Below are 16818 nucleotides of genomic sequence, written 5' to 3' on the forward strand. Positions count from 1 at the left end.
GTCATGTGGGGTTTTGGTTTATTTGTGTTTGTCTTGTAGATCTGGACGACACTGAGAAGAACGAAAAGCTGAAGTTCAGTATTGTCATGAGGCTTCCCGAGGTAACTAATGATTTTGGATGTTGTTTCTTGGATTTTGGAGCTCATAGGCAGCTCCTCCCTGTGCATAGGATCAAGGTGATGGAACCTCTGTCTGCTGCTTGTGACCTGCAGGGTACCCTGGTAACTTAAACTGCACATTTGTCCATAGTGTGTTACAGTGTCTCCAGTACCCTGCAGGAGTCAGACAAGACTGACTCTGTTGTGCATAAAGCAATAGGGGGTTAATGGGGTTTAAAGAGGATTTATGAGGGGGTTTGTGGTTTTTAGCATCTGCAAATGCCTTTCTCACGCATGACCTCAGCATTTGGTTTTACACGTTGAATCAAATGTATTCAAAAGCTGGTACAGTAAAAGCTGTAAAATGTGATTGTACCACAGCACTGTGGTGGGATTCAATTACAACATCTCCCCTTCTGTGAAATCTCCCATCTCACCTACTGCTGAGGTGACTCAGAACTAATTCCTCGTGCTCCGTTAAAAGTTCCAACAGAATGGGAAACTGACTTCTCCTTTTCCCCTTTTTCTCCCGGTGCACACCACAGTGCTGCAGAGGAGGCACGACGTGGCAGTGAGCAGATGAACACCAGGGATTCCCCCTTGGGGAGGGCCTTGCTGTAGAACAGGCTTTTCTCAACATAAGTTACTTATTGTTTGCTTATTATGGGCTGTCCATATAGTTCACATGCCCAGAAGTGCCACTTTGATTTTCCTCAAACAAGGGCTTCTTTATTTGGCAGCAGTTTTGAGAAGGGGTGGGGAAGGAGAGCTCCACAGGAGGTTCCTTGTCCTCTGTGTCTTGTTTTGGGCAGGGGTGGATGAGCTGGGGTCAGTGTGGGGCCTCTCTGAGCTGCCAGCCCCAGGCCTGGTGGGCTGAGAGCACCGTTCCAGCCATGCTTTGCTGCCAAAGGCTGAGCTGAGTGCTGTAGGGGACATGTACTGCTTGTTAACATATGCACAGTGGACTCAGTGCCCCATTGTATCTATTTGCAGCTTTGGGAAAAAATGCAGAGGATAGTTTGTTTGCCAGAAAGGACACTTTGGGGTGACTTGGGCTATTTTGAGCAGGCAGCATTCAGTAGATGACTTCAGTGGCATCAAAAGCAAGTATTCAAGCACCATTGAAACTGTACATGAACTCTTTCAGTGGTCTGTATTGTGATACAGCTGAAAGTAATATGGGAAAAAAAGATTTAGATAGGGAAACTCGCAGAAGGTGAAGCTCATTTCACAGTGTGTTCATATTTGTTTGCTCATTGGTTAGGATTAGAAGCTTTGGGACATCTGGGTTTGAGTCTCTTTTGCCTTTGGGAATGGGAATCAGTGTTATCCATTCCCAGGATGAGGTCCTAAATATTGGGATGCAACCTATGTTCCTAGTATCTATCCTTGTTGGCATTCTGCTTTTGTAGCGTTCCTTAGGCTGAGCCCAAGAAGCCCCATTCTGAAGGAGCACTGAAGAATGGGGCATCGGTGATGTTCTTTGGGAGAAGACTGGATCTAAGCCAGAGAGTCACAGTAAAGGATAAACAGTCATTTTAAGCACCTATTAATGTTTAAGTGCACATGCAAAGTGAGACAGAGGTAATGAGACACACCAATTGATAGAAACTTACTGTGTAGCTCCATGGGTACCAAGTAGCAAGGTCTGGGTTGTTTCCCACATTTTGAGAGCATGTTGTAACCTCTTAGTTACTGCTTGTAAAAGAAAGGCCCCATGGCTAAAAGTGATCTCTTAGCTTCTGTCATCACTGTCCAAAAGCAAAGCATCTGTGTTATAGCTTGGATTTGTTTTGGGTTTTTCCCTCCCTTTCCCCCTCCCAAGTTTCCCCTGTTCCATGTTTATGTTCTCAGGTTTGGGGGTTTGTTTTTGCTTACTAGGCTTTTGGTCAGAAAGTCCGACAGGTTTGGAATCATCCAATCAATGCTAACTTAATGGCACAGAAATATGTGAAGCTCTTGCTTGAGAAGCTGGAGAACAGGCAGGTGAGAGCACATTCTTTAATCCTTTGCTTTGACATTGTTGAGGTTCCTGACCTTTCTGTAAACTACAGCACACTGGAGGTAACACTGAAACTTGGTACTGTGCAACTCTGAATTAACCTGATATATTCTCCCTTACAGTGTGTCAGGTTTGTCCCTGAGAGACTCTCGGTCCCTGTAGAGTTTTTGCCACTTAACTACCTGACCAGTATGTTGGCAGAGATAGAGAATCAAGGTAACGTTAATTCTGTACTTTGGAAGACCAGTAATTGTTACTTTTGATGATCACACTTGGCAGTACCCTGCCTCTATTGACATAACCGAGTTCTACAACTGCAGTGATGCCTGGACATGTAGGTTTGGTTGTCTTTCTGCTGATGGGAATTGTCAGGAGGCTTCTTCACTGCACATCCTCTGTGTGTTGGATCCAGTTGGCAAACTTGCATTTTTGAGAACACGCATAGTGAATCGTGGTTCATGCACAGTATTCTATGGTGGTAGCTGTTATTCTGTGTTCAGATGGGGAGAAGGGCTTGTTCCTTGTTTATACAGTCTGGTGGTTAAGAGGCAGCCCAGATCAGATCTGCCACCTCAGAAACGAGCACCCACACTGCTAAAATAGGAGGTGCTCTGAAGTAATATTTTCATCTCAAAGCTGTTCCTGTTTGTGAAATACAGTTGGTTTGGGCACTTGTTTCAGACAGTGAACATCAGCATCTGAAGATTTTGAATTCTACTGAAAAAGCAAGGTGTGCTAAGGGAAGCACTGTGCTGTTTGGCGTTGCTGGCTGTGCCTGTACTAATAAGCAAAATAAGGTCAGGATAAGGATCTACAGGGTAAAATAAGATTGTCCATGTATGGATATATTCATATTCCTCTTTGGGAAGGAAAGAGTTACAAGTATATGGGAATGTGCTCTGGTCCTTGTTACGTACTAGCACTAACATGGCCACTGTGCTTAAATCTTCTTTTAGATCTCCTGTGTAGAATTCTTGTGGAAATCCCTAGCAGCCCCAGAGGAGCGCTAGCTTTGCTCTCTATGGGTTATCATTTACTTAACCACACTGACAGGGTTTTTTTTTGCCATGGTGAGCATCCAAACAGCTCACTGAAAGCTGTAGGTATTCTGTGTAAGTGAAAGCACAGTTCCACCTATTACCTCATCTGTTGTTGATGGTGTTTATAACCGACTGCAGGGCTGAGTGTATGACAGCACTTAATGACAGTAAATACTGACTCTCTCCTGATGCTTCTCTAGGTGTGCAGCCACATGAGAAACAAGACCACGTCAACGTAAGATTTGTGGAGGAAACAGCACTCAAACACACCATGACGCTTCTGGGTCTCAAATATTCCTGAAGTCGCCCCTGTTGAAGGCTGCCCAGCTGTGGTTCTCATCAGAAGTACTCACACAGAAGCAAGTGTGCGATCAGTTTTTTCTTTGAAACTTAAATGTCACGTTGTTTCCCAGGTCACCTGCAGTTTTGGGTAGCCACTGTTATGGACGTAAACTATTCAAAGCAGTGTTTGGTCCAATGTATTAATGGTGCAATTACTGACTTTGAGATACACCTTACAGAAATGCATCTGACACAAGCCTAGGTTTGAAATATGTCTGTTGTTTCGCTTTGAAGTGGTCAGTCAGTGGAACTACAGCGGGTATCAAAACATGCTGTGAAAATTGATATCAGTGTCGGTTATCTTAACCAGCTAGACAATCCTGTGAAAGGTAGTCCAGTTATCTTGTACCATAACAAGAGACCAGTAATTGTTTACTCATTTAGATGAATAAAACTATTTCTTGGTGTGATTATGTAAAGCAGGTAAGAATAACAAATGATAAATCAGTTCTTGTATATAACACATCAGTAATGACGTGTTCAGCCCTCGTGGTGGTCGTGTGTTACCTTACGGTACTGCTGTCTTTGGACTTGGGTTCTAATATATTCAGTTTTATAATTAGCACAAAATATAATCTCTTTAGAGGGCACGAGACATGGTTCTGTTGTTTGTTCGTTCGTTTGTTAAGAAGACAGTCTGGGTTATTCCTGCTTCAGGTAAAGGCAGACCCACTCGTGGGATTGCTTTTGCTCAGGGACCCGGATATACTTGGTGGGTAATGCGGGAAGATGGGGAAGTTCGATGTGTACCTCAGGGGGATTTGATTTTAGGGGAAAACAGCCAATGAACTCAATTGTATGCTGTTGCCTGCTGTGTAATACTTTTACAGTGCACCAACTAGATGCCTTCAGGTCACCACTGATTGGTCCTGACTTCCCCCCAAACATCATCCCAACAGAGAATGGCTCACTGCTTGGTCAGGCTTGGTATCGACGGGTTGGTATTGTATTCTCTTCCCTTGTTATTTCCCTCATCATTATTATTGGTGGCAGCAGCAGTGGTTTGTGTTATACCTTAGTTACTGGACTGTTCTTATCTCAACCCGTGGGAGTTACGCTCTTTCGATTCTCCTCCCCGTCCCTCTGGGAGCGGGGGTGGGAGGGGGGTGGTGGTGGTGTTGGAGAGAGGTGGGGGGAGTGAGGAAGCGGACTGTGTGGCTGACTTGCCGACACGGTTTAAACCACGGCATGGAGTCACTGTGCTTTTGACATTAACAGCTACTTTGTGGTCAGTATTCAATTTGGCTGAATGACAACAGACATGCTTTCAGTGTAGTGCAAATGCTGTTGACCCTTGAGATGCAGCAGCCAGCGATGGTCTCTGCTGCCTCAGGTGCTGCCTGTTCAGACTTGGATTGGCTTCACCACAGGTTTCCTGAAATGCCTCCTGTTTGCCCCAGGCTCAGTTGGTTTGAAGGGAGCCAGAGCACCATAGGGCCGCGGCAGCGGGAGGCTGTGCTCGTCATCGGGGATGTAGGCGGTGGGCCGTGGCTCGGCTGTTGTGCGGATGTAGCCGGGTGCTGCGGCTTGTCCCTCTTCTGCAGCGCGCTGTGGAACAAACAGGGGTTATGTACTTTACACTGCGGTGCTCTCTTCAGCCAGTGTACAGGATGCCTCACAGAGGAAGTGCCTTGTCTAATCCTTAGCAAACCAGGATGCCCAGAGGGGGACTGGAAGAAAAGCATGAGTTACTGACTACGTAGATGTGAGTTTGTCCTTTCAAATACTAAGCAGTTTGAGCCTTTAATGCTTTTGTTATTTGTGAAGAAAACAGATTGTTAAAACTTGTAGGGAGTGTCACAGAACATCTTGGGAACAAGATGATTGTTTTGGTGCTTCAAAATGGCTTTATTTACACTGACATACCTGCATACAGTTACTGCTGTATCCACAGCACTGAAAGGAAACCGAATCATAGCATGAGAAGTGTTAATGACAGAGTTAATGACAATAATCCTAAACCCAGTTTTACTGCAGCACTTCTGTGTGAGTTCAGGTTCTTGTTAGTGTATGCACAGTGTGTTCCTCTCCCAGCTTTGTGCACCTTTCAGGTCCCTTGCAGTGATAACTAAATGAGTCATACAGGAAAGCTAATTTCCCATCAGCGAGAGTTCCCTCTGTATGCACATCTCTCCTTGCTACTGCTTTTTCTTCTTTGGGATCACTGATGGTCTCAGCCACAGAGGGAAAGTACCCAGCAGGGTACAGTTTGAAGCACTGTTTGCTACACTGCCCTGCCTCCCCTCAGTGCCTTGCCCAGCAGTCTGGTTTCTCGCTCCTTCTCATCTGATGTTCACTGCCTCTGGTGTGTGGAAGACACAAAATTTGTTTTTCCTGAAGCCCAACCCCACCTTCTGCAGCTTTACCTTGAAAACAAACAAGTGGAACACAGGATGCACCCTTCAGCCCTCAACAGGATCTCACAAATTACTTTAATAACTGAAGGTGTGTTTTCCTTTTAGTGCATTCTCTCCCTAAGATTCAAGGGCCAGTTCTAAGTGGTGTTGCCGGACTGCAGTGTACCATTTCAGTAGTTATCTCTGCCTGTGCCATCATCTCCAGGGTCCTGGAGCTCTGTGTTTGGCAGCAACAGGTTACGCAGCAAGCGAGCACAGCTCTTTCCAAAAGACAAGCTAGAGCAGTGAAAAGACATTAATTGCAATGTGTGGCAAAAACTTACTTTAGCTCTGGCTTCAGCTGCTTCTTTTTGCATCTTCTCATTGCGTAGTATCTTCAAACACTCGTTCTCTATTTCTTCAGGAGGGGGAAGGCCTTGATCTATCCTTGATGAAACAATCATCAAAAATTGCTCCTTGTCTCTCACTTCCTGCTGGAGTTTAATGGCAAGCTCTTGCTGCATGGATAACTCTGCAACAAGAGCCATCATCTTCTGAGTTCTTGCCTTTATCTTCTTCTTCGTGTCATTTGTCTGGAATAAATAACAATTGCATTTTCTTTAGGGCTTCCCTAAAGACACTTGCTGGGCAGGACACTCAGGTAAGTGTTAGGTATGTGACACCAAGTCCAACCAGATAAGGTTTTAGAAACCAGCTCTATGCTGAAAATGACTTAATGCAACAGGCAGTGTGTTTCTGTGTGCATCTGGAACCACAGTAACCGGCAGCATTGACTCTGCTACAGGATACAGAGAAGCAAGTGTGTAATTACCTCCTGCCCTTTCCAGCTGAGCAGCACAGCTCCCGCTGCCCTCATAAGCCTGGTACCCAGATGCTCATTGAGTTTATGCACAATTAACTTTGTAATAAGGGTGCAATAAGCCTGATCCTTACAAGGTAATTGAGTGATAATGTGGACACAGTGGGGAAGTTCTCTTTGGCAGGGGAGTGAACAGAACAGGAAAGGGACAGGAATCACTGAGTCTGACTGGAGAGGATTTAAACAACACTCCCCCAAAGAAACATACTCTTTTTTAAGTGACTAATAGGGAATTGGGAGAATTGGAGCACTTTTGAGTCTAACTTCCGGCACGCTGCTGGTTTTACAGTGGTTTATTATCCCATAGCCATGATTTCACAAACCCAAATAACAGTCAAGTTGTTTCTCTGTGGAAAATTAAAGCTTTATGATGAAGATGTGTTTTGTGCCTTTCTGAGTCCCAAATCTAACACCTAAGGAAAAAAAACGATCAACCTTGGCCTTGTTTTACATGAATTACTCAACATTTTTTTTGTCTTTCACTGAGTTCTACTCTTCTTTTCAGCTTTTTTTTTTTAAGGAGGTGGGGGGAAGAGGATTTGTTGCTCTTCCCCAACCAGTATTGTAGGCAGTTAAAAGGAAATAGCTGTAATTATATAAAAGTAACTGCTGAAAATGAGTTTTCTTTCCTGTGTAGTTCTCCCAGCCTAAATAACAAAGAAACTGAGCCAGATACTGAGTTTTTGGTTTTGTGTGTTGGAGTAGAATCCACCTGGCTCTTGATATTTTAGCTTTGACGTGTTTGCTATGGCAAGGCTGTTAAGTGCATGTGCAAAAGGAGGATATTACCTGAGAAAGAACTAATCCTGTATCTTGCTGAAAGGTGCTACTGGTGGTGCAGCTTTCAAAAAGCAAGTACACTCACCTAATGGTTTTGGTATGTCTGTATTTCCATCACTGCTACACATCTGTATGTTCTGAAGGCTAACATGATTTGCCTGTCTGTGTTTCCAGCTGCTTTTGTAACTCACAAGTGAGTCATCTTACTTCTTGCCCAAATACTGCTCCATTTATTGTAGGCCGGCACGCGGGCGCGTAGTACCCTTCTTACCTTCTTAGCTATCAGCAGCGTGTCCTTCTTCCTGTCCTCTGCTGCGGCATGGACTCTGCTCAGCAGCCGGGAAAGGTGCTCGTAGAGAAGATCTGTCTCCAGCAACTTCTCCTCCTTCTGCACCAGCTCCATCTCCAGCTGCAGCGGGAAGAATGAGGCAGGGAGAAGGTAAATGAGAGGGGAAGGTGCAGCACAAGGTGTGATTGCTTTGAGAGCTGCTGGAATAATACTGGTGAACAGCCATAAGTCATCACTTCACCACCAGCTATCTCCAGAATTTTTACCCTCCCTGACAGCTATCACCCCAAGTTGGTTCAGTTGGTTACTGTGAGTTCTTCAGTACCAGACCAGGTCCTCTTGAGGGGCAGGGGGATTCAGCAGCATTATTACAGCCTTGCTGTGGTTTTCTTACAAGCAATGCTTTTTTTTTCCTAGTGATATATCTATAATTTTTAATCTTCCAGTTCCTTGAGTCACACCATAGTGAGGTGGTTTCAGCTCTTGCTTTGAATACCTTTTCCCTCCTGCTGTTAATAAAAAGAAATTAAGTATAGGCTCCAAGCACTAAGAAGTTAAAAAGTACCATTTTTCTACTTAAGAAGTAGAAAGTAAGTACCATGCAACTAAAAGAACTTTAAAATCACACAGAGGTCAAAAAAAGAACATTTGAACTTATCTTATGACTCCAAGGAACACCCCCCCCACCACCACCCCGTATTGTAATGTGCAGGTTGGTGCTGTGACTGGCCAGGCTGGCAGAGGTTGCTGCAGAGCTGGGGAAACTGCACAGAGCTTCCCCCTCCAGCCCCTGCTGTAAGAAGGCAAAGTTCCCATTAGCCAATCATAATTATTCTCACATATAATTATTACTTACTGAAAGTTTACATTTAAAATGAAAGATACCAATTGCTTTTTCTAAGAGGTTAAATACAGTGGGATAGCTTGGGATGTGAGAAGTGATCTTACGTGCTCAATCTTTTTTAGCAGCTCAGGTGGAGATGGGTCCTTCCCTCCCAGTTCTCGCTTTCTGCTCTTATTTGCGGGGTCAGCAGAGATTTCCTCCATCTGTTTAATCCTGTCCTTGCACTGGGAATGCTGGAAAATGAAAACAGACAGTATTTTGACAGACAAGAAGCCAAAAGCGTGACCAGAGATGAAAGGCCTCTGTTAACTCATACCAGGATAACCACACCAAAGGGACTGCCATGGCTGCTCTGGCACCACCTAGACTTAGAAGTAAGACTCTGGCCTTGGATGCTTTGGGAGGAGGTTGGGGTGGGAGGGGGTATAAATCTAAGCAAAATGATGCTGGTCAAACACTAGGAAGCACTTCTCTGCAGAACTGGCAGTGTGCAGACCTCATTCTCCTGTCCTAGTGCTCATGAATGGCAATTTGAAAAGGAGCAGATTGTGTCACAGAAAGTCATCCTATAATGCACAAATACAAATCAGCTTCATCTTACTAATGGTTTAAACCATTAACCAGGGTCTCAAACACTTGTTCCCTTGACTCTTCTTCCATGTGCAACACAGCCATCTGAAACTGTGTGTTAATTTAGCCACACAGAAGAGGTTTCTTCACTGAGCCACTGGGAATCACAAGAGCCCTGTGCTGGAAGATGATTTTTACCTTCTGAACGTGTTTGGGAAGCCAGAAAAAGGCTGTTCCAGGCAGTGATCCCTTCCTCGGCCCCTGCTGGGTGGCCTGGATGAAGACCCATGGGTGATTTGCACTGGGCTGCAGTGGGGTGGGCTCAGGGCAGCTGTCTGCAGGCAGGAGACAGAGCCTGGCTGCTAGGGTGAGCTGAGACCTGCCACAGCTCCAGCTCCATCCTGAGGAGGGAGAGCAGTGCTGGGAATGGTAGGAGCCTGTGCTGGCACGGCTTCCTTCACCCTGCCTGGGTCTCTGCAGCCCGGCCCAGCCAGTGCCTCCAGCATGGAGGTGGCTGCATGGGACTCCACTGGGACTCACAGTGGTAGCTTGTCCCCATCTACCTCACCCCCAGAGCCTGACCCACAGAATTCACAGACAAGTTTTCCTTGTACTGCAAGGGAGGGAGGGTAAATATGGAAGATCATAAGATGTTCTTAGTTACTCTTAAAGGGAGCTCCATTTTGACAGCTGCAAGACAAAGACCCTGATGTCTGCCAGAAGTTGAGTCCCACCAGTTGAGTCTGTCCTCAGACTATGTTTTTATCCTCAGGAATACACCAGATTTTTAGGATGGGGTGTCTCGCTTTATTCCGTACAATCTTATGTTTGATCAGTTTAGGGACGTAGGAAGGATGCATGTGCCTGACAGTCTGGTTGCAAGTTAAACCTGAGCATCCTGCTTCCCCACTGGTTGACACTGATGCTCCCATCCGTGCAGGCATCCAAGTTTTCTGTGGTAAAGTTCCAGGCATGTGTCCTGAAGTGACTCAGTGGTGACCCTGAGCAATGTGTCACTCCCAGGACCCACAGAGGCAGGTGTTCCCTGACCTCGCTGATGTGAGACCTTCCTATGGAATATCGCTTCCCAGAACACACTGGATGGATCCATGCTTCACATAAGCACTTCCTGAAGGAGCGATTGGGAACAATTCTTCATGTTTGCATTTGCAAAACCGTGGTGGGGTTTTTTGCTTGGACATGCACCTGGCTGTCAGTGCATTGTCATTGCAGCCACGATGTATTGGCACTGATATAACATGACCCAAGTACATTGCTAGGAATTCTAACCATCAGATACTATATTAAGGAAATAAGTGGTCACCAACTCTCAAGGTTAGGGACAGTCACCAGAAGTACAAAATCAATGTTTAGATGTTGCTACCAGGATGCTTTGGTCCCTGTAAATTTGCAAGTCATGGAAGAGGGAAAGCTGACAGATCTTCTCGGGTGGTAATGGACCATTACCAGAGCACTGGTCTTAATTACTGCTTGTTATGGTAAAAAAGTGTGGCACAGCACTTTCTTTTGCACTTGGTCTAAGAAAAGGCAAAGGAAAAACCTTAAATGACTGTAATGAACAATTTCCTTGGCAAACCATGATTCAGTCTGTAACCAGGTACTGGAAGATTTGTTTTAGTTCTGACCAACTAAAACTCAAGCCAAAGAATACATGCCAGGGGAAAATGTAAAAGCAGGACCAGCACAAATAAGAGGATACAACTGTACTTCCAGTGATTTTTCCTAGCTGGGGCCAGATTTCTCACCCAATCGCCCAGGTGAAAATGCGTTGTGGAGGTGGTGATGCCTTTATGAGATTAGGGACTTGTAAGACTGAATGACTAGTTGAGAGCAGAAGGACTAAAACAGCACAACCACTGTCCAAAATGGAAAGAAATTCCATAGCAAGTTTCATACTAGGCTTCAATTTAAAGGCAATATGAGTTGGAAGTGATTCCATGCAGGCTAACCCAAAAGTATGGGAAACAAAGCACATCTAAAGATAACCATGCTATTCTGTGACTGCTTAAGTGATGCGACTATAGGCATCTTTTTTTATTTTCTCCTAATTTGTAGTATTTTCCTTGGACAAAACTTTGAGTTCTAACAGATTCTAAGTCCCAAACCAAACCAAAAAAAATCACTTCTTTCTTGGGGTGGATTTGATACAGGGGATAAGAAAAGGCTCTATCAGAGAGGCTTTTCTAGATTTGTTTGTAATCAGTCAGGAGGAGTGGTTGCAGGGCAGATGGACAAGAGGGAACACATGCCTAGGTAAAGGGATGGGTCTGAAGAAGTGGAGATCTGCTGCTTATTTTGGAGATCTTGGAGAAGGTAGGTGAGGTACATCAAGCACTAGAAAAGGGCAAATATCACACCAAGGCTTTAAAAATGGGGGGGGGGGGGGGGGGGGGGAAGGAGCTCTGGAACTATAGATAATGTCACTTTCTGAAGGATAAATCTGGAACCAATAATTAAACTTTCTCTATATGAAGGTAGAAAAGCAGAAAGGATGTCAGAGAGCACAAGTGTGCTGGGTCATACTAGACCTGACCACTTCCCTACTGTGATAATTTACAGGTGTGTGGACAACAAATAGTGGGTATCTTATGTCTTGACTTGACACAGCTTTGATATGGTTTCATGTGACATTCTCACAAACAAGCCAAGGAAATGGGTTCTTGATGAAAATATGAGGTAAATAGCCAGTTAAATTCAAACTTATCTTGGTCTGAAGAAAAGCTTGAACAAAAGACATAATATTAAATAACAAATGCAGGGCGCTGCACGTAGGCAGAAAAAACTGCACAGGTACGGAATCAAGGTCAACCGATTCTTTAAAAGAGGGTCTGGTTGTTACATTTACATGAAGATGAATCATGTCATGCTGCAAGGAAGGCACCATCGTACCTGGACACATAAGCAGGAATGTAACCTGCAAGATGCCTCAATGAATTCTTTCACTCTCAGGCACTGGTATTTGCAGTGCACCTCAAGAAAGAGGCCAAGTTGCCAAAAATAAAAGCAGTAAAAAAAAGGATGATCTAAGAAAAATCTGTGAGGCTGATTGAAAGAACCAGGGCTGTGTAGCCTAGCAAAAGGATGGGAGAGGAATGTGATTAACTTCATTCCAGTAACAGGAAATGCTGCAGGGAGGAAGAGAATGATCCGTTTGTCACGTCCCTGGTGGACAGAACACAAATCAATGCTCTCACACTGCAGCAAGAAAGACCCAAGCTAAAGGTTAATAAAATCTTCCTTAATGATGCAGTGTGGAGATTTTCATCTAAAACTTGGACAAACACTGATGCCGAATGCCTCAAATAAATTGTCAGTCCCTGTACGTCAGCTGAACTCTGAGGCATGAAAGTCCCATCGTGACAGCTCAGCACATCTACGTGTTGGACTAATTAATGATTAATGCTAAATATTTCTCTCTGGTGCATGAAGGCAGTTTAGTTTCATGGATCATTCCAGTCAGTGGGAACAGCCCTGTGCTGTGCAGTCCGAATCTAAAGTTACATAGTTTTATGCCCAGAGGAAACCACCTTAGCATCTCACCAGGTATTTTTTGTGTCAGACAAAGGAAGTACCTGCAAATATTTCTGGTTTTAATGCTTTACTTTGATGGTAACAAAAATACTCAGTCCATGTCACCAGCACTTGCTTAGAAGAGTCTGGTATTGATTAAGACAATGGTATTTCATTAGCTAAAACTATTCACCCGTGTTTCGCTCTGCTGTGGAAACAGGCAGCTTTGGATGGAAAGTGTAGGATTGGGACATAGATCAGTTTGATGATTAAGGAGCTCATGTGGAATACAGGAGACCCGGGTGAAATTTTTGCTCTTGCTGGCACACAGCCCTGACTTGTGCTTTTCACCTTCCAAATGGGCACAATTGCCGCCAAGACAGGGATGCAGTTTCTGCAGCCTGTAGAGTAAAACCTACTCATTCATCCCACTATTCCAAGAGGTGCATCTCTAACAGAAATAAATACATCTGTTGTTGAATAATCATTTGGCATTCAATACTGGAAAGTTTAATTCACCTCTCGAGTGAGAAAAAGGTTCTGGGGAAATGGGAAGATTGGGAAATGCAGGAGAGGTGAAAAACAGGACAGATAAGATGTCAAAGTCTGAAAAATACCCAAGACTTAAAGAGACATGAAAGGTAGGAAAAAGGGAGAAGAAAATTTAGGACATACATGATTCATCCTGCCTAATTCAGATGATCTATACTGTATTTCAATTGTAGATGCCTTTTGAAGCATCCTGACATGATTCAAAGTTCTCCATACCATGGATGAAGAGAGGCAGGTGCCTTGAGAATAAAGACCTCCAGGAGGAGTACTGTGCTCCCAAAATCAGGATCTCCCTCTGAAGGCAAAGACACACGCTTCTTTCTATTAATAGAGACCTTGTTCACTTATCTGTATAATTTTTCCTGTGGGCTCCTAACCCAAAGTGAAGGTTAGGCACCCTGGCTCCTACGTAAGGTCACAACAGAAAGGAGAAATAGAAATGATGAGGAAATCTTAGAAAACATATTTACAGTCTGCATTTTAGGAGTTCTAAAGGTCTCTGACAGAAATCAGGATTTCATCATCCTGTGGTGCACTGAGACTCTCTCTGAACATTTATAACTATTTAAACCGAAAGACAGATAACTATTTAAACCGAAAGACAGACAAAGAGTACCCCAAAAGGAGCTCCTGCTACCACCTCTTCAGATTTCAGCTTGGCTTCAGAGACTGGTTTCATAGACAAGTGATTTAGATCTGTATTCATCACACCAATGCAAAGTCTTGTGCAAATGATCAGCATCGTAAGATCCTTTTCATACCGTAACTGAACAGATGCCAAGTTGGATTTCAACATGCGGCCAGATCTGTAATCAGTACAGGTATTATCAATCTGAATTTGGAAACCAACACCAGAATTCAGGTTTGGGCTTGTGGCTTTTATTTAAATCATGGAGATAAAGCCAAAGAGCTTGAAGGTGTTTCTCCCTAGATATAGTGGCTACTGGCAGTGGGAGGAACAGTATTAATGCTAGAACAGTTGAGCATAAGGAGATGGCTGGGTTAATGGCCACTTTGAACTATGTAATAGTTCAGTAACCACAGCATCTAGTTACATTTTGAAAGCTGATAACTGGTTATTTGCCATTGTTCACTGGAAAATCTCTGATTTGGGAACATTAATTAAGACTATTCCATCTGTAATATCACACCACTCTGTATTTTCCTGCTTTTTAATTTTATGTCAATGCCACAGAAAGATTAAAAGCACCTGTAACAATAACCTCCCTTTAACAGTGGTTTTAGGCTTCACATGAACCATCATCACTAAGGGGAAAGACTTAGAAATGCAGAACAGAAAAAGCAAAGCTTTGTGGTCGACTTAGTTCACAGAAATCACCTGCACTGTGTGACTCAGTGCTCAGTGAGTCCCAGTCTCTTTCCAAATCTCACCTGAAAACGTGGCACTTTTCTTTTTCTTTTGTCTATTGTCTATTTTCATGCTCATTCTTTTCATCATCTAAATCTGTAACAGCACTGTAAAGTCCTTTGTGGTATGATTTTGCGTAAGGTAATGTCCAACATTTTAGTCTCTTAGCAGAGCGTACAGCTTCCCAGAAGCAGCAGAATAGTGCAAGCACTATTTAGCAGTGAGTCACAGCTCCCATCGATGCCATTACGAAAGGCGATGTACACCCTAATTTACAATTTTGTGCAGGCACTAAGGGAGTATGTATGGAAAAAATTACCATCTGGAGATAAGGTCAGAAGTAAATGAGCCATTTCAGAAAGCAAGGAAAGAATGTCCCAAGCACTGCAGTTTGTTAGTTGTTTAATGTCAGTTTGTGACTAGAACTAAAACTTACACTGTTTTTGTGGAGAAGAAAATCAATGTGGATTATATCATTGTAGGCAGCAGAGTTTCCAGAGTAGGCCCAGGGTCAAGTGTGAATTGAGTTATTATTTTAGGAATTGGAAGGACTGAGTATATCTCCCACCCCTCCCACCTACCCCCATCAATACAGTTTTAGTAAACTTTATCTACACTGCCATTTTTTCCCCATGAGTCCCATTCTCCAGCTTAGTCACACTGACATTTCATGCTATGGGGAGGGTTAGCTGAGATTCCATTTGGAATGCGCATGTGCATAACAAAGTGCATCAGCCAGTCACAGACAAGTTTTGCTGGACTATTGTATTGCTAGACTATTTGCTATTACTGAACTATATCTGTTTAAATAAACCTCGTAAATCCAGGCACTTTTTCCTGTGAAATTAACTTAAGTTTTAAAATACAGAAAAATACAAGCCAAAAACAAGGCTTGCTTTCCCACCAACCTGTATCTGAAGCATCACCAGCTGTGCATCCAGGGCTTTCTTTACTGGGAGCATTTTGAGCAATAATTCAATCTCTCTCTTCTTCTCATCTACCTTCACCTTCAGAAATTTGATCTTTTCATCCATAACTTGAATCTCAATATCTCCATTTCTACACAGTATCTCTTGTGTGTGTATCCTTTCACATAAAATGCATAACTCTTCTTCCCGGTCTCTGAGCAGAAGACCACTGGAATAAGCCCCAAATGAAAAGGTAAAGTTTAAAAAAATGTTACTCGTAGTCAGTGTATTCCATCCAAGAACAGAAGTGGTGACCTGGGACAACAGTAATAATCTGGGATAACGCACAAACCTTTTACAAATGCTACTTTAATATCATATTAACCTTTTAAATAGGTAACAAAAATCATTACAGTGTGACGATCAGAGAACAAATCATTGCAGAAGTTACTCTAGTCTCTCATATAATTCTAAAAACTCTTCTGGCCTTCCACAGCATTCATTTAAAAGACGGATTAACTGGATCAGGGAGATTTACATCTTCTGCATTTTTATACCTTACCTGTGTACAAAGCACAAACAGAGCAGGAGGCTACAAGTACTCAAGACATTCAGCAGTCAAGCCACTATATGTTTTTAATAGTAGATCTGAAGTATGAACATCATCAGCAATGGAGAACCAACACCTGTGTGATACAGAGCAGCACTGACACTGCAGCGAGGCAGAGTGCTTAGGGAAACTTATTGAGGCTTTCATAGTCTTTCAGTATCACTAACTAGGAGTGCTCATAACCTTCATGAATGTCAAAATTAAACAGCACATTCTATCAAATTGTCCTGAATACCTCTCATTTTGTTGCTGAAGAGCTCTTTCATATCTTTTGTGTAGCTGCACAAGCTCCTCTTCAATTTGGGTGACTGTAGTGGTGAGTCTCTCAAGAACTGAGTACCGCTGCTCTTTCTTCTCTTTCACCTCTTGCATGGCTTGCAGAATTTTGAGGCAATCACTTTTGAGACAGTCTATAATCGCTATATTGTTTGTATTCTTCAGCTGTTGTTTCTGCAATTTTCTTTAACATAACATAAAAGTAGGAAAGTTTTTAGCCCCTTCGATTTGAAAGCAATTTCAGCAATTAAAAGCAGAGCTTTAACTAATTCCTCAAACACACAAAGGATCTTCTATGTCACTCTGCTTCACAGATGCATTACAAGAAGTAGAAAGGCTCTCTGAGAACAGCTTCTCTCTGCAAGCTCTTTACAGCTCGAAGAGAACTGGA

The 16818-nt window shown here is 43.4% G+C and overlaps 2 protein-coding genes across 8 annotated transcripts in view; one reads left to right on the top strand and one right to left on the bottom strand.

Annotated features, from left to right (window-relative positions):
- GSAP (gamma-secretase activating protein) overlaps positions 1-4075 on the top strand; it is a 46694-nt gene extending 42619 nt beyond the window's left edge. For 2 of the 3 annotated variants that reach the window (XM_061467345.1, XM_061467346.1), the window contains 4 exons: positions 40-101; positions 1980-2084; positions 2223-2316; positions 3341-4075. In XM_061467345.1, coding sequence (XP_061323329.1) covers positions 40-101; positions 1980-2084; positions 2223-2316; positions 3341-3441 — 362 coding nt within the window. In that variant the 3' untranslated portion in view covers positions 3442-4075. Of the gene's footprint in view, positions 1-39; positions 102-1979; positions 2085-2222; positions 2317-3340 lie in introns of those variants that run through there. The other variant, XR_009745894.1, reaches the window with a different exon arrangement.
- A 602-nt stretch (positions 4076-4677) lies between these two features.
- CCDC146 (coiled-coil domain containing 146) overlaps positions 4678-16818 on the bottom strand; it is a 72125-nt gene continuing 59984 nt past the window's right edge. For 4 of the 5 annotated variants that reach the window (XM_061467351.1, XM_061467348.1, XM_061467353.1 and 1 more), the window contains 6 exons: positions 16387-16611; positions 15542-15770; positions 8716-8844; positions 7750-7887; positions 6163-6411; positions 4678-5030 (listed from right to left, as the gene is read on the bottom strand). In XM_061467351.1, the coding sequence (XP_061323335.1) occupies positions 4827-5030; positions 6163-6411; positions 7750-7887; positions 8716-8844; positions 15542-15770; positions 16387-16611 (1174 nt within the window). In that variant the 3' untranslated portion in view covers positions 4678-4826. The remainder of the gene's footprint in view (positions 5031-6162; positions 6412-7749; positions 7888-8715; positions 8845-15541; positions 15771-16386; positions 16612-16818) is intronic. The other variant, XM_061467350.1, reaches the window with a different exon arrangement.

Source organism: Pezoporus flaviventris, unplaced genomic scaffold (genome assembly GCF_033815535.1).
Source record: "Pezoporus flaviventris isolate CSIRO_AGI_PZ_B2104156 unplaced genomic scaffold, CSIRO_AGI_Pfla_v1 ptg000045l, whole genome shotgun sequence".
Taxonomy (NCBI): domain Eukaryota; kingdom Metazoa; phylum Chordata; class Aves; order Psittaciformes; family Psittacidae; genus Pezoporus; species Pezoporus flaviventris.